General features: G+C 33.9%; 1 protein-coding gene across 3 annotated transcripts in view; it reads right to left on the bottom strand.

The window, feature by feature from the left end:
- The window catches only part of LOC123704965 (tetratricopeptide repeat protein 39B-like), a 41,973-nt gene that overhangs the window by 1,992 nt on the left and 17,922 nt on the right, over nt 1-22,059 (bottom strand). The window contains exons 2-13 of one of the 3 annotated variants that reach the window (XM_045653488.1): nt 20,112-20,313; nt 9,905-10,006; nt 9,687-9,715; nt 9,323-9,418; nt 8,108-8,291; nt 6,363-6,520; nt 5,841-6,006; nt 3,573-3,734; nt 2,795-2,958; nt 1,541-1,696; nt 673-859; nt 33-247 (exon numbers count right to left, since the gene is read on the bottom strand). In XM_045653488.1, coding sequence (XP_045509444.1) covers nt 33-247; nt 673-859; nt 1,541-1,696; nt 2,795-2,958; nt 3,573-3,734; nt 5,841-6,006; nt 6,363-6,520; nt 8,108-8,291; nt 9,323-9,418; nt 9,687-9,715; nt 9,905-10,006; nt 20,112-20,198 — 1,706 coding nt within the window. In that variant the 5' untranslated portion in view covers nt 20,199-20,313. Of the gene's footprint in view, nt 1-32; nt 248-672; nt 860-1,540; nt 1,697-2,794; nt 2,959-3,572; nt 3,735-5,840; nt 6,007-6,362; nt 6,521-8,107; nt 8,292-9,322; nt 9,419-9,686; nt 9,716-9,904; nt 10,007-17,480; nt 17,562-20,111; nt 20,314-22,059 lie in introns of those variants that run through there. The other 2 variants (XM_045653487.1, XM_045653486.1) reach the window with 2 other exon arrangements.

Below are 22,059 nucleotides of genomic sequence, written 5' to 3'. Positions count from 1 at the left end.
ACACTAAAATCTCCACACTTTCATTTACTTACTTCAATATAAGTTCCAAGTACTTCAACGCAAGTCGTGGATAGTTCATGGCGGATAATAGAGACCCTCGCAAGTGTCGGATTAGCGCGAGGTCGTCCGCGTCGAAGGGCCGCGGCATGTCCTTGTCCTTGTGTTCCTCAAGCTCTCTGAGGTCCGCTTCCAGGCCCTTAAGCTCTTCCAGGCCTGTTTCTATAGTCGTGTACATTTCTTCAATTTGCTGAAAGGGAAATTTTAAATTAGTCTACTTCATTCTATTTTTATTTAGAGTAATAAATTGTTTTTTAAGAACAAATAAGCAATATTAAATTATTTGTTATAAGCAAAAGTTGATAGATTAAAGTGGTAAAATATTCTCGAGTAGGATTTGAGGAACAATTCGTATTTTTGTGTTCATTTCAACTGCTCGATTAAACTTAATTATTATTTTTAATTTTTGTCATATAGTCTCAAAAAATCAGATTAAGATCAATCAACGAATGTGTTCCTCACACCCATACCAATCTTCACTTTCAGGAGGTGCTAATATCAAAAATCCTACCCCTAACAAAAAGGCATTTACATGGAAAATCTCAAAGACTTTAATTTCTACACTAAACCTCCCTCCAGCGAAGGCCCTATACTAAGTGCAGGAACGCCACTCACTTTTAGCATCTGGTCAGCAAGATCCTGGTTGTTCGCAACCGAAGGATACATGTTCCAGATGCAGAGAAGTTCAACCGCGGGGAGAACTAGTCTTCCCCGCGACTTGAACCTTCTGCATCTTTTTAATGCGAACTTCTCCATCGGTAGCGAACGTCCGAGTATCCTTTGTCTATAATTGTTTGCGGCCCTAAAACATTTTGGGTACATTAGTATGCTGGATATTTGTGAAATAATCCAAAATATTTAAAAATTGGCGAGTGTCTTCATCAGTATATGTGTGTTCAGGTTATGTGGACATGGTCAAAAGATGGGAAAAGTTATCGTTCAGTGGTTGGATTATGTACTATGCCACGTAAAGTATAACCTGTATGTGTATAACCTTATATAATGGCCAAATTAAAACGGTAAGTCGAGAATTACTTTCCATTATAAAAAAAATTGATATTTTATCTTTCTAATATTATTAATTAGCATCTAAATGTCTGTTCTACTTAAAAAGCATTATCAGATCTCGATAACTACAAGTTTTCCTCATCGATTTCCAGGCTCTAATAACATCTTGAAGGACCGGTTTTAAACGGATGTCACTTTCACAATAGATAATATTTAAGCTCAATAACCTAACGAAGGCTAAAATTTTTTATTGGTCAACTTATACCATAAACATGTATTAACAGCCCAAAATGAATATTCTTGGCAATAATTTCACAGCTGATTAAGTATATTAAGTGCAGTGGAACTGCCCCATAATCTTCCGTTGTACATGGATACCTATGGGTCTAGCAAGACGTAGAAGTCAGATCCTACGTGTCCAAATTGTGTATATGTAATGTATATGTTATGTGTATGTGTGTCAGTGTATACTCACTCAATAAGGCCATCGACCCAGCTCTGCTCCGGGATGGGGTCGTTAATGTGCAGAGCAGTGGCCATGCAAGTGTACGCATACACTGTGCGGGACCACATGCTCTGCTCTAAGAGTTTTGCCGCGAATTCTGACGACTGTTTCCAGTTGCCCATCATCCTGTTGAGAGGAAATTTTATTTGTAGGGATGTTGTGAATTCTGAATTAAGTGGTATTTCCACTAAATAAATTATGCATGTTTATTGTAATTATATTATATTACAGGAAACTTGAATGCGAGTAGAAATTGATAATAGTCAATTTATAGTAATTGCTTATATTTTTTGGGAAATAAAAGTTTCGAAAATGGAGCTTAATCAATAAAATCAATGAGACATTTCAACTGAATATTCTACCATAATTATATTAGCGGGATCTGATAGCATGCCATCAACACTACGAGATGAAGGGAAGTTGCTAAAAAATCACAAAGGTATTAAAAATGTTAATTAAATATAATATGTATACAGTAACAAATACAGGCAAACACGGCAATGGTAATGATATGAGTAATGGTGAAAACTAGGTTCCTGGTATTATGTAATTTTGCTAATGTTTTATTTGTGAATTAATATAAAAGACCGTTACTTGCGGTGCTTAAAAATTCAAGCAAGCAAAATAGAACGTGGTATTTTTATAGAGACATCTTAAAATATAGAAGATTAATTAAAATGGCTTTAATAAATACAGTTGCAAGATAATATAGTAATTTTTGGTTTGTTATATTATACTCACTCTGAATATCGCGACAGGGACCGAGCTAAGAGCTCGAATTAAAATAATTTTCGTCTGAAAGTCGCAGGTTCGATATCGCGAGAGCGTGTAAAAATGAAATTACTATTATAATTTCTAAAAGGGTTATATGTATTAAAAATTATGCATGACCACCAGAAAAACAATGTTTTACAACTACAGGGGGACATGTAGATCCTCCAATATAAGTGTGATTTTTGAGGTTAAAAATGATTTATCATTCATGAGTAATGACCTGTGGTAATGACAATGCTTATTTATTCTTGTTTACCAAAAGAACTTATTTTCTATACAGGGGTATCTCTAATTACTATAATGAGAATCTACTAGAAACATGTAATGTTATACCAGAAATTAGGGGGCAAAGAAAAATCATGCCATTATTGACTATCTCATGCTACCACTAACATCCCGACAGGGGGTCACACAGACCCCCTATATGTATATTTACTAATAAACACTTACGCATGCGCCCACATGCTCTCCCAGTAAGCAAGGTGGACGAGTTGAGGCCACAAGCCACTTGTGCTTGAGGCCCTTTCGTAAGTGACCACGGCCTTCTCTGGTTGCCCCAAGAGCAGTTCCATTCTGCCCTTGAACATAAGGAACCAGGCGCTGTCCGGGTATTTCTGGAGAAAATTTGCCCATGTTTGTATGTTGGTTCGGTAATTTCACAGTGTGGAAAATTCTGCCCATGACTCTAATTCCAGTTTCTTCAAAAATTCTCACTCTAGTCCCCCAAACCATCTCTAACTGCATTCCCCTTAACTAATTCTAATTCCAGATTTTCAATTAACCCCAATTCAAATATAACTACTACAATGCCTATTCTTTTAACGACCTCTAACTCTAGTCCCATTAAATCCAAATCTAATTGCTTTAACTATCTCTAACTCTAATCAATCTACTACCTCTAAATCTAATTGTTTTATCTAAATCCAAGTCTACTTCCTCTAACTATCTCTATATCCGGTCCCAACTAACTAACTCTAATCCCTCCAACTCACAATTCCAACAAACTCTAATCAACTCTACCCTCTAATTCCAACTCTACTCCCCTTAACAAGCTCTATATCCAGTCCCACCAACTAACCCTAACCCCTCCAACTCACAACTTCAACTTACTCTAACCAACTCTACCCTCAAAATCCAACTCTACTCCCCCTATCTCTATATCCCGTCCCACCAACTAACTCTAATCCCTCCCACTGACTCTAACCAACTCTACCCGCAACCCACTCACCTGCAGGTTTTCATTAATAAGCCGCTCCGCGAGATCAAAGTCGGGCGGTATAGCAGCGAACTGGCCGATCACCAGATTGTGGACCAGTAGCGTCATGGAGCAGAGCACGGAGCGCAGGCCGGGGGAACGGGCGCCGGTTAACAGCTCGTTTAGACCGTGCTCCTGTAGGGGTGATTTGTTTGTAAATTATGGGTAAAAACTGGTATTTGTGTAGGTTATTGGTGGTTTGTTTAGTAAATTATGGAGCAGAAATTGTATTGGTACAGGTTGTGAGTTATTCTGGCATATAATATGGCTGCATTTATCGAATTGGATGGAGCAGATGCCGGGCGAATAGGCGCAGTAGCTTGTTTAGAGCGTGAAATTATCTTTTATTTAAGAAATTATGGGTAAGGGATTATTTGTATCGGTTGTGTTGTGCAGTATGCACATAAGCCCTAGCTTCATCTCATGTTTAATCGAATAGAAGCTCGTTTAGACCGTGAAAGAATGATGGTTTTGTTAAAATTATGGGTGAGTATTTGTACAAATGATTTTTTGTTTATAACTTTATCTGTTTAAAAGGAATATTGAAACCAAGTTGTTTCTGACATTGGCTCTTTCAACCTAACGAACTCTTCAGCTTTGTAGGACACGCCAAATTTCATCTATTTTCTCTCAAAATTATACATATAATATATCAATGAATACGTCTCCTACATCGTAGGTGTAGGAGACGTATTCGTATATATACCTACCTACTTGTGTGCATATACCTATGTCGATTGTATGAACCACGTGATCTATCCATTAATATATGAATTATGCATCAAATAGCAAGCTTGATTTATTTCTTAAAAAATAAAACCGAATAAGAATAATTTGTTTTCTAACAATCGTAAAAAGCGATGTTATTTCAGCATTGAATTTTCTGTGTCATCTATATATATATATAAAACTCAAAGGTGACTGATATAGTGATCTATCAACGCACAGCCCAAACCACTGGACGTATCGGGCTGAAATTTGGCATGCAGGTAGATGTCATAACGTAGGCGTCCCCTAAGAAAGGATTTCCCGAAATTCTTGCGGGAACGGGGAAAAACGGGGATGCACGTACAAAGTCGTGGGCGGAAGCTAGTCATAAATAAATGTTGTTATATCTTATTGTGATTTTGTAATTTCTTTGTTCCCAAAAATTAATAAATGTAAGGATATTCTTACAACAACAAGAAGAAAGTTTCCAAAAAGTTCGAATATTTAAAAGTCAAATCAACTAACTTGCTAAAAATATTTAAAGAATTTCAATATTATTTTCTCAAGTCCAAATTTTAGACTAATATTGTTTTATAAATTCGATTTCAGTTTTACTGTTCTGTGATTACATTACTTGCGTTTCAAATGAATGTTATCAAGGTTACTTAGAAACTTATCCTTGATAAAGAATTAATAAAATAATTAAAACTTTAAAAATTCAAAGAGTTTTAAACTTTTAACTTTCTAAGACCTAGATTTACTGAAGAATTTAGTTGTTCCAAGTTTTATGTTTCAAAGCGGACGTAAGTTTAAAAGCTGTTAGATCTATTCATTGATAGAATATTTTATTATTCAATAAAATCTTTTATAGTCCATAAAATTATAATGTATTTTCAAATTCTAAAATAGAAATCGTCGATGTAGTTATAAGAGACACGTGTACGTTTTTTAATTACATATTACATGCGGGTTGTCAAATTGTGACCATAGTGAATTGAAAAATAAAGGCTTTTTATTATTTATTTTTTTACTAGCTGCGTCCCGCGGTTTCACCTACATGGCTCCGCTCTTGTTGGTCTTAGCGTAATGAAACATAAGATCAATAGGAGCGAAGTAATGCGAGTAACCCTGCAGCTCATGTACTTATTTTTTCGCAATAAAATATTCTTCTATTTACAAATTTAGCAAAATTTAGCAAAATATGTATTACTTATTTAATTTTAAACGACTTAAAAATAACTTAAAAATCACAACTATCCCGATATGTCGATGATCGATCGAAGTGATCAATCCCAACTGATAAAAAAAACTTTTTTTAAATATTTTTTGGTAAATAACTCACCTTATCCCCAAGCAGCCCACGAAGATATTTCCCCTTCCCAGTCCTTTTTGTTATTAACTAATACTAACTATATAACAAAACCGCCAACCCGCACTTGGCCAGAATTGTGGATTATAGCCTGTACCCTCATAGGAGGCCCGTGTCCCAGCAGTGGGAATGTATATAGGCTGATGATGATGAACTAAACCCACCTTATCCCCCGAGAAGCCCACGAACTCGAGCACGCTGATGACCTTGGGCGGCAACAGCGAGATCATCACGTTGAACGTGGCCACGCCCATGCGCACGCCGCTCTCAAAGTGTGTCCGGGACGCTTCGTCTTCCCACTCCTTTTTGTCCAGGATCTTGACACAGTCCCTGGAGGAAGTTTGTGTTTATATCAAGGGTTGGTGGAAAATATTTATTTTTGTATCAGAATTTTGGTGACCTCAAAAAAAGTGTCCAAAAATGTGTAATTATTTTTTTGTGACAAAAAATGCAAATGTGAATCAATACAGACTAGCTCATTATGCAAAATTTATTGGCAGCCGAAAGAAACGAAAAATTCTCGTTATCATTTAACGAAAAATTCTCGTTATTATTTTTCTGTATAACTTAAATCTATGGTAAACTTATAAAGTAGAAACAAAAGCAAGGAAAACAATAAAAAAACGAAGTCTCACCGCAACTTTTCCCGCAAACCAAAAGAATTACTCCTACAATAATGTACTTACTTATAGGAATCATGGCTGTTCTTAATCTTCAGGGTAGCCTTAATCAGCCCCGCTAAGTCCTCCCCCTCGAGTGCCACGAGGCACGCCTGCACGAGCAGCGCTTCCGCGTTGATCAGTTCTGCGTGCGCCTGCATCTCCGAGAACGCCGCGAAGTTTGGCTACAGGGGATTAATTATCGTATAAATATAAATATTGTATCTAGATATTATCTTTTAAATCTAAAGAAGTCAGGACATTCTGAAGAGATCATTATTTTATTGATGTACATAAGGCTGAACATTCTATTCATGAGATGTAAAGAAGACTGTTAGATACTCTGTTATATGGATCTGTGCAAAATAAGGCTTAAAACGATCGTCAAAGCACCTGTAACACCACCAGTGTTTGATGTGTTTTTGGGTATTTAGATCGAAGACAAACGGTCTTAAGTCTGGAGAAAGTGATGTTACCTACCATTCGTCATAAAAAAGATATCGTCTAACTCTTCAGAAGTATTTTAAGAATGCCAATGATAAAACTTTTACTCGTAAACCCACAAACTTCTGTAACAATTTTATTGCAATTACAATACATTGTAATTCTTCACTAAGTTGAAATTGTTAACAAAATGTAGGAAAATTTAACGCAAAATAAACTACCAAATGTATTATAACAAAAATTGGTTTAGGAAGCCATAAAGGTGAAATGATCGCATTAAAATCGACGCAAGAATGCAACGATTGAAACCGAGACTGCATTAAATAACTGCATCGTTTGTGATCAGACTTACGCGCAAATTGCTATAAAGATTCCTTTGAAAGACGAGTAGTCTGTAAATGGGATTCAGAATTCTTCGAATATAAGATTTTGTTCGAAGAAAATTCCCAACATTTTATTCTTACATCAAAGCTAAGTGGAAATGAAATAGAATAGACAGCTTATATACTAAATAATAGGATACAAAGATGGATGTTTATACATTTACTGTACGAGTTTTTGTTATTGAACTCCTTCTAGACGGCTGAATTGTTGTATTAAACTTTTTCTGAAAACTGATTCAAGAAATGAAATGAAATGAAATGAAATGAAAATACATTTATTTGTACCGATGCACATTAATACATAAAAAATAAAAATAAATAAAATTAACTTATAACTAGTTACAACGGCACAAAATGGATAATATCCACTCAGTGGTTTGAGAATCTAAGGACATATAAGACACTTAGATTCTCCACTGATTTTCAGTGGACACCACATATTGACATCCTGACAGTGGCAGTGTACATAATATTATGAGATAAAAAATAAAAAAAGAAATAATGTAATATATAAGAATATAATAAAGTAGATAGGAAACATATATTGTATATATATATATATATATTGTAAAGAATTATTACATACATAACTGATAATAATACATTCTAAAGAAAGAATTGTTCAGAATACAATTCGAATCATCAAAGAGAAATAAATTAAAAGTATATTTAACTAAATTGAGAAATAAATAATTTCCCAATTAAAATAAATATTTTTCATACCCAAAACCAAACTTTAATCCAAATTTTTTTTCACTATTATTTTTCCCCCTAAAATTTCTACCCTAAACTCCTGCCAAAGCCAAACCTAACCCAAAGACAATCCGAAGCCTAACGTACCGTAACATAAACTTCACCAAAAGCATAACAAAACCAAAATATCTCGTCTAACCTAATCTAACTTCCCTAAAACTTCCTTCCTAAAATCCAAATCCTTTCCCTTACTTTCTTCACGATGCTCCCGAGCGACTCGACGAACGTGTACGACTTGCGCAGGCGGTTGCACAGCGAGATCGTGTCCTTGACTGCGGAGAGGGCTTTCTGGATCTGCTGCGGGTCCATCGTCAGCATCGCTGGGATGAACTCGAAAATCGCCGCGCCATGGCTGTGGTATAGCGACTTCTCCTTCCTGGGATTGAAGTTTATAATGTAACTCTGGGAGATTCGTGGGTAACAAAGCAGTTTTTCTGTTAATGTAGATATAATAGGATAGGTAGGAGGATGTCCTCGTGTTGGGCAAGACGTTGACTATTAATGTATTAGGTAGTATAGTTCAGGATACATCGCCCATTTTTGAAAGTGACTACTATCAAGCTAATTTTCCGTTTGTAGCTTTATTTTGATGTGACGCCCAATAATTTCGTGTACGAAAGTCTCGATTGTGGTAGCTAACAGAGATAATAAGGATAAAAATTTTTGATTTGATGGTTCTCAAATATTTATTACTAACTGAATTTTTTTTTGTTCAATCTCAAGATAATTACCTAAATTATTAGAAAAAATATTTGTCCTACAAAATCTATGGTTGGTTCAAAGAGTCCCCCTTTCCAAAGTGTATCGATAACGAGGTCATCATAAATGATTACTAACAAGCTGATTTTTTTGTTTTCACTTAATTAATGTTTATATAATTCAACAGACATATTGTCCTACAAATTGCGTAATAAATATTTGAGAACCATCAAATCAAAAAATTTTATCCTTGTTATCTCTGTTAGCTACCACAATCGAGAGTTTCGTACACGAAATTATTCGGTGTCTCATCAAAATAAAGCTACAAATGGAAAATCAGCTTGATAGTAGTTACTTGCAAAAATGGGCGATGTATCCTGAACTAGTAGGTTAAAATCCATGTTGTTCCATATCATGCCATTTCCATACAGGGATAGGAAAACTTGGTTTTCTTGTAGCAACAGAACATTGTTAGCAGAAAATTTTATAGACGAGGACAGATCGACATAATTGTCTTTTCTGTTGTGATATACCATTTTTACGCGATGAACGTAGATAAACTGTGCATTAATTAAAAATTTATTGTGACATTAATTATAGAATAGATGCATAAACTATTTTTTAACAATACATATTTGACACTAAACCACAGAATACTTAATAGTAGCTAACGCTAACTAAGCTATATATAATATACATGTTACCCACCATGGTTTCATCACATCTGCGGCCCCCTTCACATTATTGGCGAAGAATTTCTCAATGGCGAGCTCGCAATCTTCCAGGGACTTTTTCAAGTCCATCCTATAAAAATAAATATTGATTAAACCATTTGTATTAAAAACAATCTAAGATAAATATGTATATGGAACGATAAATAAATCCCATTTAATGTCCATGTTAAAAAGAATAGAAGACAACTAAAATAACTAAAAATTGCAAATGTTTATTTGCAAAAACGCCGCGTCGCATGCGCAGGCGATATTTAATTCTACTATTTTAGTTATAATAAATTAAGAATAATTTATCTACACTAAACTGACGAATACATAATCAACTAAAGTATACTTACGTTGGCTCCAACGCATCTTGAAATTCTTCCTGCAAAATAAAATAATGTAATTTTATAATCATGTATAAGTAGTGCGTAAATAGCAGATAAAAGAATAATAAAAAAACTTCTCAAACAAGCAAGTCATAGAAACTATAATGGTGTTATTATTTGAAGCTCTATCCATCATGGCTTAAGGTTTAAATTAATATTGTGTTTTCATCAAACAAGGTACTTACTATATCATCAAAAGCATCAGCCGAGTCGGATCGCGCCAGCGGTGCCTGCGAGAGGGCCGGCGTCAGGGGCCCCTCCTGAAGCGCCATGCCGCTGGCGTGGCGCTGTGTAGCAAAACAAGCAATAAGTAAACATCGAAAATTGTTCAAATATTGAGTACATAACTTATTAACGCAGGCCCCGGAACCACAGACACAATAGAAAATCTGTTGTGTCTGGGACCGATCGGGCCGCTTGGGGCTCAATGGGTTAAGGGAACACACTGATCTTACAGTTAAATCGTGTTTAAGGACGCTCTTTTTAATGTCTTGCTTTGTACATCGCGATGGCTGTGCGTCAAAATATTTAAAGGAATTTTCAGAATAATGTTGGTGATGTTCAATATCTAGAATCTGTGTGCTCGTTCATTAAATAAGGCGATGAGACAGCAACATTTGAAATAATAATATAAAACCAACGTAAAACAAACGCCATAGTTAAAGCTTCTAAAATATTTTGTCGTGTATTGTAATAACATATTTTGAAATAATCTTAAATTAAAAAAAATAATAATAATAATGTCAAAATAGTGTGCGCACTGCAAGCATAGTTATTGGTTATAGTGCGCAAGGATGTCCGATTGGCAGCTTGTATTTGTATATCAAATGATATCAATGTGGTCGGATCGGACATCGGATTCATATTTCATAATTCTAAGAACTGTATATTGTAGACTGTAGTATCTATGCCTAATTACTAATAAACTCTTGTCGAATCATATTGCTATAGTACAGTAAATTGCATATCAGAACTATATTGGAATGCTTTCGCAGAAAATACATAATATACCACATAGATGATTTCCAATACACTTTACTTTCGCATAGATAAAGACCATAAAACTAATAGGCATCATAATTTACATAATGCATTATAGTTACGCATAGACGAATCAAACCTTAATAACTAAATACGCAATAAGTACCTATTGAGTACAAAGTAGGTAGTACCTGTTTCGCGTTGTCCCAGTTAATTGTAGCTTTTACATCTCTTCCTTGAGTTTCTCGTATAAAACACATGTTGCAACAAATATTAACTAGGTATTTAATATACTTATGAAGGAACAAATTTATGTAAAAAGCTTTAAAAAAGTAAGTTTATTTAAGTTATTTTTTATAGACTAGTTAGCTTCGGAATGTATTTCCAACACGGAAAAGATTTTCTTCGTCTTTGAGTATGGTTCGGTTGTAAGTTTACGAGTTTAAAACATAGAGAAGTACCTACAAATCTAATTCAGCTAAGTAAAGATATATAAGCCTCAAGCTATTTTTTTTATTATAATAGTGCATTTTTGAACCCCAATCTATTGTAACATATTAATGTATGAATTCAAATAAAGATTTTATTTATTTATTTTTATTCCCAATTGAAAAAGAAAATATATTCACATATCCAAAAGGTATATTGCGTGATAAACACGAATACAACGAATCTCCATAACAACATATATCAATACAGTTACCGATCAATTTCAAATGAATGGGTTTATTGTAGATGACTGCCGGAGGACACAATAGTCCCTCATCTATATTTAGCGACATTCACGTAGAGATTTTTATTAAATGAACACCCTCACTTATATGTACAAGCTAAGGTATAGAACTATCCATTGTATGCCACTTGTCACCGTTATCCGTATATTATACATGGTCGATCAATAATGTAATAGATATGGAACATAAAACCTACTAAATGTATAAAAGGAATAAGGAAAAATGTCCCACACTCAATTTTTATGATCAAATGATACAAACATAATTTCAGATATTAAATGCCAATCATGAATCATTCCAATTTAAACACTAGAATTAAATAATCTGTACAATATCTCATGCCCAATGGTCTTGCTTCTATACTATTGAAAATTAGACAGACATTATACCTAGTCATTATTATGAAACCGTTGGAAACAAGATAAGTGCTATATGCCATGACCGGAAGCAATTTATGGCCTCTCATTAGGTTTACATGTTGTATACTAGAAGTGTACAATCGTGTACGTCATCACTTCTATTTAAGCCAACTAATAATTTACTTTTCCTTAAAATTTTGCCAATAAACGAGCAAATGATCTTTCTATCCAAAATAGTGTAGAACACGTTTTACACGTGTAAAACAATTTTAATTTTTTATTAATAGAAAGTACCTAATATTTTTTGGTTTGTATGAATTCACTTTCATTCATTATGATGTTTAAAAATAATCCTAAACAGCCTACATTTTAATAAACATAACGCTATATTTCACACATGAATCCCTTCCTAATTAAAATAGGAATCTAAATAGCTAACCTAACCAAGCAACACGTAAGTTATCTATCTTCATTCATTATTTATTCACAGATAACAAGAAGATACACGATAAGAGATCATCTGAATCCAATACTAGGTACACTTTATGTAAACTAAACCGCTGGGAAAAACTTCAGTAACACAACGAGGGATACTTTTTTTATTTAAGCCGATTTCACTTTTAATTTCATAAGTAGGAACTTTTCTTTTGACGTCAAAATAGATGAACAGATTTTGAGGAGTTTTATAGACACGGATAAATATCTCCGCGAAAATATTATTCGAGTTCAACAATTGAGAATGTTATAATTTGAGAACTACGAGAAAATATGCGCGTGCGCAAGTCTTGCCCTTTATTTAGCAGTTAGCTGCTCCTGCAGCTGCGATAAATGGGCTATCTAACACCGAAAGAATTTTTCAAATCGGACCAGTAGTTCCCGAGATTAGCGCGTTCAAACAAAAAAACAAACAAACTGTTCAGCTTTATAATATTAGTATAGATATAAATATTGATATTTGGAGCAGTTGTTTGAATGAATTTTTGTCACTATTGTCGTCGAATTGTTGTCTTAAGTATAGAATTTTTTCATCAAAATGCCCGTAAACTTGGTTTTCTAAATTTTTTAATTTAAGAGCGGAGCTTAATACCAAATACATATGCAAATGTACAACATAACAGCAAATTCAAAATTAACTCTCTCATCATGCCAATAAAGCAGGATTGGCCCTACTCGGCTGACCCCTGTCCAGGCACCCTTCCAGACTCCAGTACTTGTGTTTTGTTACTAATTGTATGCTACATTATCTCACATCACTTTTATAGTGTAACAGCTGCATCTAGATGCTTTTGTGAATTATAACTTGCTACTTTTGAAGGTATATTTAACACTGGCAGAATATTTATATGTGACTAGCTGCTCCGCGCGGTTTCACCCCCGTAACTCCACTCCTGTTGACCGTAGCGTGATGATATATAGCCTATAACCTTCATCGATAAATAGGCTATCTAACACCGAAAGAATTTTTCAAATCGGACCAGTAGTTCAGTGTTACTTTTATATAGATTATGTTGTAGAAATTGGATTAATAGTTATTGGATTTACAAAGTTTCCAGTATATGGATTAAACTAAGCACTTTAGTGGAAGGCTACGTGTGAAAATCTTTGAGTATTTATAGGGCTTCTAATATTTAATTCAAGGGAAGGTGAAAGGTCATAAATATTACCTATATAACTGCTTTCGTAGATTATTATTTTAACAACTTATACAGGAGATATTCCATTAGGTAAAGATATTCCATTCTTTATGTTTATGAAACTAATTAAAATTTATACTTTTACTACAAAGAGGAAAGTTTTTTGTCCTTTATCAAATAAATTCCGTATTTTATTTTATTATTTCACCGACACACAGCCAAATTATTGTTTAGACCCGGTACGTTCGCCTAGTTATTATATTATTCCTAAAGCCCGCATTACTAAGTTTATTAATTGAATGTAGGTACCTGAGTGCATCAAGCGTTACTATGTTATCCCTATGTAGGTCTCGTTCTCACAAATCTGCTTTACAAGCATCATATATTGTAACTTAAGATTGATTTATTTATATATACGGATAAGATATCTCGTTTGTATATAATTTATTTATTTCCTCACCACTTTATACTTGATTATTATACTTTAAACTTTCACAGTTCACTCACTAAAACGAATGTGATAAAACTGATTTCGATACAGAATGCAAATGAAATGCGTCTAATGAGTTTTGAAAACACACTGAGAGTGACAATAAATTCACAACCATTAGATATATACTAACTTCACTCTCAGCAAAATATACTTATCTATATATGTACATATATAAAACTCAAAGGTGACTGATATAGTGATCTATCAACGCACAGCCCAAACCACTGGACGGATCGGGCTGAAATTTGGCATGCAGGTAGATGTTAGGACGGAGGCGTTCCCTAAGAAAGGATTTTGATCAATTCTACCCCCAAGGGGATAAAATAGGGGATGAAAATTTGTATCATGTTCCCACGCAGGAGAAGCTGCGGGCAACAGCTAGTAATTTTATAAAAAAAACATTCGATACCATTCAGATAAAAAGAACGTATAATTTATTCTGTAACAAATAGCATTCTCACTAACCCAATAAATACTATCTATAGAATACTGGAATGGATGAATGATTACTGGAAACATTTAATATGATAGAATTTGCTACCTAATGAAGTATAGATACATATAACCTACTTTTTTGAATACAGACCCGTCACCCCCTCAACTATACATATATTGGACAGATTACCAACAAAGTCCGGATAGAATTAAAGGGATAACATTAAGAAATAGGGGCGAAATATTTAGTGTACAAAGTACAATGTAAGCAGAGTTAAATACGGTAAATTTTACTTTTATTTTTGTTAAAGATTAATTATGCATTTTGTATGAGAAAAAGGAACGGTAAATTTTAGTGAATTTACCGTATTTCCTTGACATTTGCAGAGGGCAGAGATTACATACATTTGCATTTATGCTGTGTATCTATGATTATATCTTTATTTTATTGAACACTGTTTTATGTAAATTATAGGTATATGATGAAATTATTGCTATCAATTACTATATAAATATAAATCAAAATACAAACAACCGTTTGAAGTTGAATCATCCGATTCGATCGCTTTGATTTAATCTAGATCTATTATAAGATATCATTTTTTCTTAGATTAATTAGTTATTTTTTTTAAACTTTAAATATGATATCCGTTTTATATATTTTTATTGCTCGAATTTTATTTTATTTAGTTTACTGTGACAATAAGCTATTTGGATAATTCAATACAAAAAAGTAAAAACTACACCAGTTTTAACTAGACATGTTTGTAAAGTCAGAGTAAAGCAGAATAAATAGTAATTTTAATGAAATCACAGGAAATCACAAAGAAATTGATTCGTAATGTTTTTATTCACATATATCTATTAAAACCTTGTTACAATTACGTTTACATAAAATATAATGGAGATATTATGCGATAGGGATTTTAAATAAACATATTTTTATTACAAATAAGTAGTAAAAATAAAGTTTAGTAATAATTATAATCGCTTATTGCTATCGCTTCCGCTTGTACATTGAAATGGCGTTGTAGTTTAAAGGCGTGGTCATACTGTGAGCTATACTATAAAATTTATTGTATGAATACAGTTCAACCGGCAACGGTAATAATTAGGAAATATAAATTATGACCTATTTTCAGACGCAATGGATACTACAAAAATTCATAAAAATTGAGCTTTCATTATAATGTTTAGATAGTTCGAGAGAGAAACGTATCATGATTAGAGTTAAAACAAAAAACCTTATAACTTGGAATGAATCATAACATCTTATCGCTTATCAGAATTTAATTTCGTATCAGAAAATTTACTTTTTTCTTTGTATTGAACATACTTCTTAGTGAAACTACTCAAAAATGTTAATTACATTTGTTAATTAAATTTCACTTGAAATCAGTTAATAATAATTTGCAACCATCAAATCGCAAAGGCAAATACATTATGGCGTCCATTAATTCCTATTCAAAAATTAACCTATATTCTGATAACCGCCACAAAAATCAACAGTATCAACTTACACCAAATACAGACTTTCCTGATCCGCGATTTATCAATATCCCTAACACTTAACAATCACAAGTTTGTTCGTCAACCGTCTCATCTTTCGCGGTGGTCACTCGCTTGAGCATCGCGCATCGTGTGTCAAAGGTGTTCGTTAGTTGGAAGTTTTAACAAGGAAACTTAAGTTAACGACAAGTTTATACTTTTAGCTTTGATTATTTTAAGTTTATGGTTAAATATTTGGAAGTTGAGGTGACAAAAGTTTCGAGGGATTTAGTTACCTTAGGAGTAACTAAAAACAGGTTAATGGGTGCAAATTCCGAAGATTATCTTACAGTTGATTTAACAATTGTAATTTTTGTTTTGTCTATCTCATTTTTAAGTCCGCCAAGTTTATTAAACACGCTTTTGTTTTATAACTCGCTATAATTATGTTCAATATTTTTTGTTTAGTTTTTTATTCCATTAAATAGTAAGGAATCTCATTCTCTCTCATCTTGAATTCTCTACAAATTGGGAATCCGACCTATTATCCTTACTAATTCAACATGAATGCTAAATTCATTATGCAAACTGGCATAGAGTATCAGCGAAGAAGGTCCAATTAGGATTCAATTAGAGTCTTTATATAAGTGTGTGTTTCAGTAAACATAACAGTAAATTGTGTGATAAACATCATATAACTGAGATACACCAAATCGAAGAAGATTTTCGAATATATTATCATCTACCTTTTCCAATTAAAAAATTATTAACTATCTTTTAATGTCTTATTCAAATAATAATCAATTAATAAAATCCATCCGACATTATAAAACAATATTCGTGAATTAATTATTATCTATAGAAAGTTAAATTAGAGATAGCTTTTTGTTGTTGCTACCTCTTCACCATCTACTTGTAACATAACTTTATTCTTGATAAAATAACTCAATGGAAGCTAGGTCATATGCTACACATATGCGCTGGTCACACGCCACGTCAATTCATAATTATTGTTTGATTGAAGTACAAGACGTCACTATTGAGCAATTATATTGAAATTATAAACCGACAGGCCAATTTGGTGAATATAAGACGGCTATAATTTAAAATGCTTTGTTCCAGTCAACCGCTATTACCGCTTCTTTAAAAATGTATTTGCAATCGATATAATAGCCGTTTGATGGAGCAGTTATGACGTTTATTATAGAAAATTGAGAATGTATTGGCGAAACCTCATTGTATTGAATAATAAATTGATAGATTTATTTAACCTCGAGTTTACTATGATTTCTTTGTTTCGTAGAGGATTAGTGACAAATAATATTTATATTATATACTTACATACATAATTATACTATAGTTTAAGAATAATTTCTTCCTGTGATTTCGTCATTTAAAGTTGTCAATAAAAATAAATATTAAAGGAGACTAAAGGAATAAATTATAATCTCAAATTTAAGAGGGTTTGTGCAGACCCATACAATTTTGTATGTTAAAAAAAAAAACAATTTAATTGTGTATATGTGAACTGAAATTAAAAAGATAAAGTTTAAATCCCTAAAACCAAAACAAAAAACAGACGAGCTGCGAATTCCCACAAAAATTCAAACCATTTAAAAAAATATTAATTTACCTACCTACGCACCACTAGCGCCACGAACCGCAAGCTCCGGCGATCACATTGCAAATGGCGGAAATATTCTATGCAGTTCCAGAACAATCTGCCAAAGCCTAGGGCTTAAGCAGCTATAGAGTTGCGCAGAAGCGGGTGGGCGGAGCATTTGCAACAGCGCATATGTTGTAAGGGGTGCGGGGATGGAACGCCATAATTCAATTATGTTACTAAACGTTCTAGAACTTTCCATCGAATTAATAAGTCCATAAAGATGTTCTAGAACAACGTGACAACCCCCTCAAGCTGCTCGCAGGAAGCGGGTGGGCGGAGTCTTTGCGCATGTGTACAGGGGGTGCGGGTTGGAACGCCATAATAAATAATACTAATGTTCCAGAACATTCGATCAAATAAATTACGCATCGAAAAAATGAATATGCACTCAATAGTAGATGCCGAAGTTCTAGAACAACGTGACAACGCCCTATGGATGCGCAGAAGCGTGTGGGCGGGACCCTTGTTACAGCGCATGCGTGCACCCTGAGGGGGCACCATTATATATCGATAATACGAAACGTTCTGGAACTTTCCATGGAAAACATATTACATAATATAGCAGGGTTCTGGAACAACGTGACAACGCCCTAAATATACGCAGAAGCGCGTGGGCCGGCATTGTTGGGCGGATATTGCTAGGGCGCATGCGTGCAAGGGGTGCGGGGGACGCCATGATATATCGATAATACGAAACGTTCTGGAACTTTCCATGAAAAACATATTACATAATATAGCAGGGTTCTGGAACAACGTGACAACGCCCTAAATATACGCAGAAGCGCGTGGGCCAGCATTGTTGGGTGGATATTGCTAGGGCGCATGCGTGCAAGGGGTGCGGGGGACGCCATGATATATCGATAATACGAAACGTACTGGAACTTTCCATGGAAAACATATTACATATACCAAAGTTCTGGGACAACGTGACAACGCCCTAAACATACGCAGAAGCGCGTGGGCCGGCATTGTTGGGCGGATATTGCTAGGGCGCATGCGTGCAAGGGGTGCGGGGGACGCCATGATATATCGATAATACGAAACGTACTAGAATTTTCCATGAGATAGAGATGATAAGAGAGACTAATATGTTCTAGAACAACGTGACAACGCCCTAAAGTTGGACAGAAGCGTGTGGGCGGGGTGGTTGCTACGGCGCATGCCTGCGGGGGCGCGGGGAATGTCATGTTATACATAATACAAAACGTTCGAGAACATTCCATAGAATAAATAAAACATATAGCAAAGTCCTGGAACAACGTGACAACGCCCCATGGTTGCGCAGAAGCGTGTGGGCGGGACTGTTCCTACGGCGCATGCCTGCGAGGGTGGAAGGGACGCCACGAAATAATTATAATACGTAACGTTCTAGAACTTTCTATCGAATAAAATAACCATCGAAAAATGAATATGCATACAATAATAGATAACGAATGTCGCAATACCCCACCTCACCGATTTCACATTTTTTTCTCTTTATTTTATATTTTGCTTAGGTCCTTGCAGCTTTCTAAAACGTAATTAGCTATTCCGAACCGGTTACTTATAACATTGACAATAAGGTCGCATGCATATTATTATGCGTTCAATTAATCTTTTGAAACAAATGTCAAGTAAGGGTTGGTTGTTGAGACAAAGAAGTGCCGAGGGCTCTTTGTTCTAGACTGTGAACGAGCGCTGGACCGCACCCAGTAATGGCGGCCGTCGTCATTTTTTTTTAATTTTATTTAATATTATTTATTTAAAACTTTTTTTTAGTAAGTTAAATATTTCTTAAAATTATGTTATTACCAATTATTTTTATTTTATAAAATTAATCTTAACTTTTTTGTGTTTTTTTTCTTATCCAATGCTATTGCAAGTTAATTATAAGCCGCAATATAATGTTAAAAAAACGCAAAGATTACAAAAAATCATATAAAAAATATATAAGGAACATATTTTTTCATGTCATAAAGACAACGCCCACCAGGTGGCCATTTTGTACAGGCTACGTGGGTGGGGGCGCCACCTATGCAGTTATCGATTTTCAGTTCTAGAAATTTCCACAAAATGGCGGCCTTATCTATTTATAGAAATAAAAAAAATCGCCTGCATTAAAAATCGCAATGCAATTGCATTCGCTTTCATTGTGCCATCGCCTTTAGGAACTATAATATTTTAATCATATTTTATTTCTCTCGCAAAAAGGTGTTAATGATATTTATAAAATTTCACACAATAATTATTTCACGGTTGAATAGCACGAGAACAATAGTTTTACTTTAAATTTTAAAGACAATAATAAATTAATATATCATATACATTTACGCAACGGTTGCGGGTTCAATTTTGCTTCGAGCACTTGTTGAATGCCGCTCGTCGATGCGCTGGCGTCACACCAACTAGCCCTATCAAATATCCCAAAAGAAAACAAAAGAAATTCTCAAAAAATACGCGAAATTGATTAAATCGTTTCCTCTTAATACTAGAAAGTAATCCTATTGAATATAAATAGAAAATAAAAGGATAAAAAGCATCGCCCAGCATCCGCCCAGCTCCGCCTAGCTCGAGTCCGCTCGTCCACACAAAACAATTAAAAACTGATAAAAACGCAACGAACCTTCATGAGGCGCTCGATCTCCTTGGACACCAACCGCCATTTACGTTTCCGCCGCGCTTTACGGTGTACTTTGACCGAGAGCCCCATTGTGGGGCCGGGACCCAGGCACGTCTGCCTAGGCCCGCTGCCGCTCCGAATGTGAGTCCTGGCCGACCCTGCCGGAGGGAAGCTGCCACCCCGCCTTATATAGACACCACCCGACCTAACATTTCAATACTGTATATAATAATAACAGGCGCAGTTGCAACCGATCGATCGTCTGATATATGGGCGGACTAACGCTGAATTAATTATCTCCCAGATACAGCTATAAAATAGGTCACCTGGATCTAGTGTTTTTCGTCCCCCTTTAATGGGTGTGTCTCTTAAAACTATTGAAAAATTTATATATCTAAATTAAAAAAAAATCTTTATTACATTTTATTAATTTTAATAAACATAAAAAATACCCATTTACTTCAGAAGTTTTATTATCAATAATATAGTTAGCTACGTCACAGTTTAGAAGTTTTCAAAAGTTTACGCGAAAAGAGCGCACACCTAAACTTTTTCAAACACAATTTAACCTAGAGATTTAAAGTAAATTAAGCGTTATTTTAAAAACTATAATGTATTATACAAGTCTATATAATACTGTATAGTGTATATGTATCCGAAGTGCGGTTTCCAACGTAAGAATATTCTAAAGAAATCTTAATACATAATTTACCAAAATAAATATTCACTAAATAGCCGAGAAAAAAAAAATGAGTCTTAAAAATTTACTCATCAATTTAACCAACACTTCAAGGTGACTCAATAACACCATTTATCTATAAAGTATATTTCTCAATATTTTTTCCTGATTTCTAAAATAAATATATTATGCATTTTACCTGAATATAAACGACTCATAAATTCGAGACAAAGTGGGTCACGTTACTAAAAGGATATTAATTCAAATGTTTTTTTATATTCCTAGTGCATATTATTATAATCATGTATTACATAAAAGAATATAAAAATGCATTAGCATTGGCAATTTCTCAGAACAGTTTCCTTGATAATGTCTTTGATACTATAAATGTTAACTTAAAGTTTATTTCTTTATATGTAATTGTAAGTTATTCAATAACTCAAAAACGACTGATTCGATTTGAACAGAATTTGATAAAAACGCAGATAGTTTAAAATGTATTGTAGGTTGTATTTTTTATCAAGTAGGTAAGAAACAAGCGAAGCCGGGAATATTTAGTAGCCGGCAAAAATAACCTTTATTTTAAATTAGTGATAGATATATTCATTATTCATTTCAACCACTATGTTGAAAAAAGAAGAGTCCCTCAAAACTGGAATATATTTGATACAGGAAACTTATGTATATATTTATTATACAAGTATTTTCGAAAATTTTATGTAAATTCGTTGAATTTTATTCTAAAATAAATATCTTAAATATTATAAACGTGTAAAATATAAACAACTCCCAAATACACATTATTTGTTCAGACATTGTTTATCTTTTAATTTAATATTACTTCTCTGAGAGTAAAATCCTTAAATTTATTTTTTGTAATTTGTAACTATGTGCAATTTAAACGTAAAGAACATTCTAGTACTTAATAGTAATAAATTCAACTTTTTTTACATTATATACTTAGGTACTAAAGTTAACATATTTTTTACGAAGAAAATCGTGATAACCCTCACCTAGGAAGATACCTTGCGGATGCATTTAAAATCAGTTTTCGCAATCAATTTTACCTCGATAATATAATTAACTTGATAGATAGTTTTACGAAGTCATTTCATCGTTCTGGTTTTGATTATTGAAATAGTTAAACTTCATAAAATATGCTGAAAATATTTTAAATTTTTTACAAACACACTCTACTTTTGGACCAAAATTATGTCATAAAAATTGAGTCGCATGCGCAATGTACGACATAAAGCCAAGCCAAGTAGGTAA

The sequence above is a fragment of the Colias croceus genome, chromosome Z, assembly GCF_905220415.1.
Source record: "Colias croceus chromosome Z, ilColCroc2.1".
In the NCBI taxonomy this organism is placed as follows: domain Eukaryota; kingdom Metazoa; phylum Arthropoda; class Insecta; order Lepidoptera; family Pieridae; genus Colias; species Colias croceus.
Note: the sequence above shows the minus strand (reverse complement) of the source record. Positions and strands in the feature narration are given on the sequence as shown.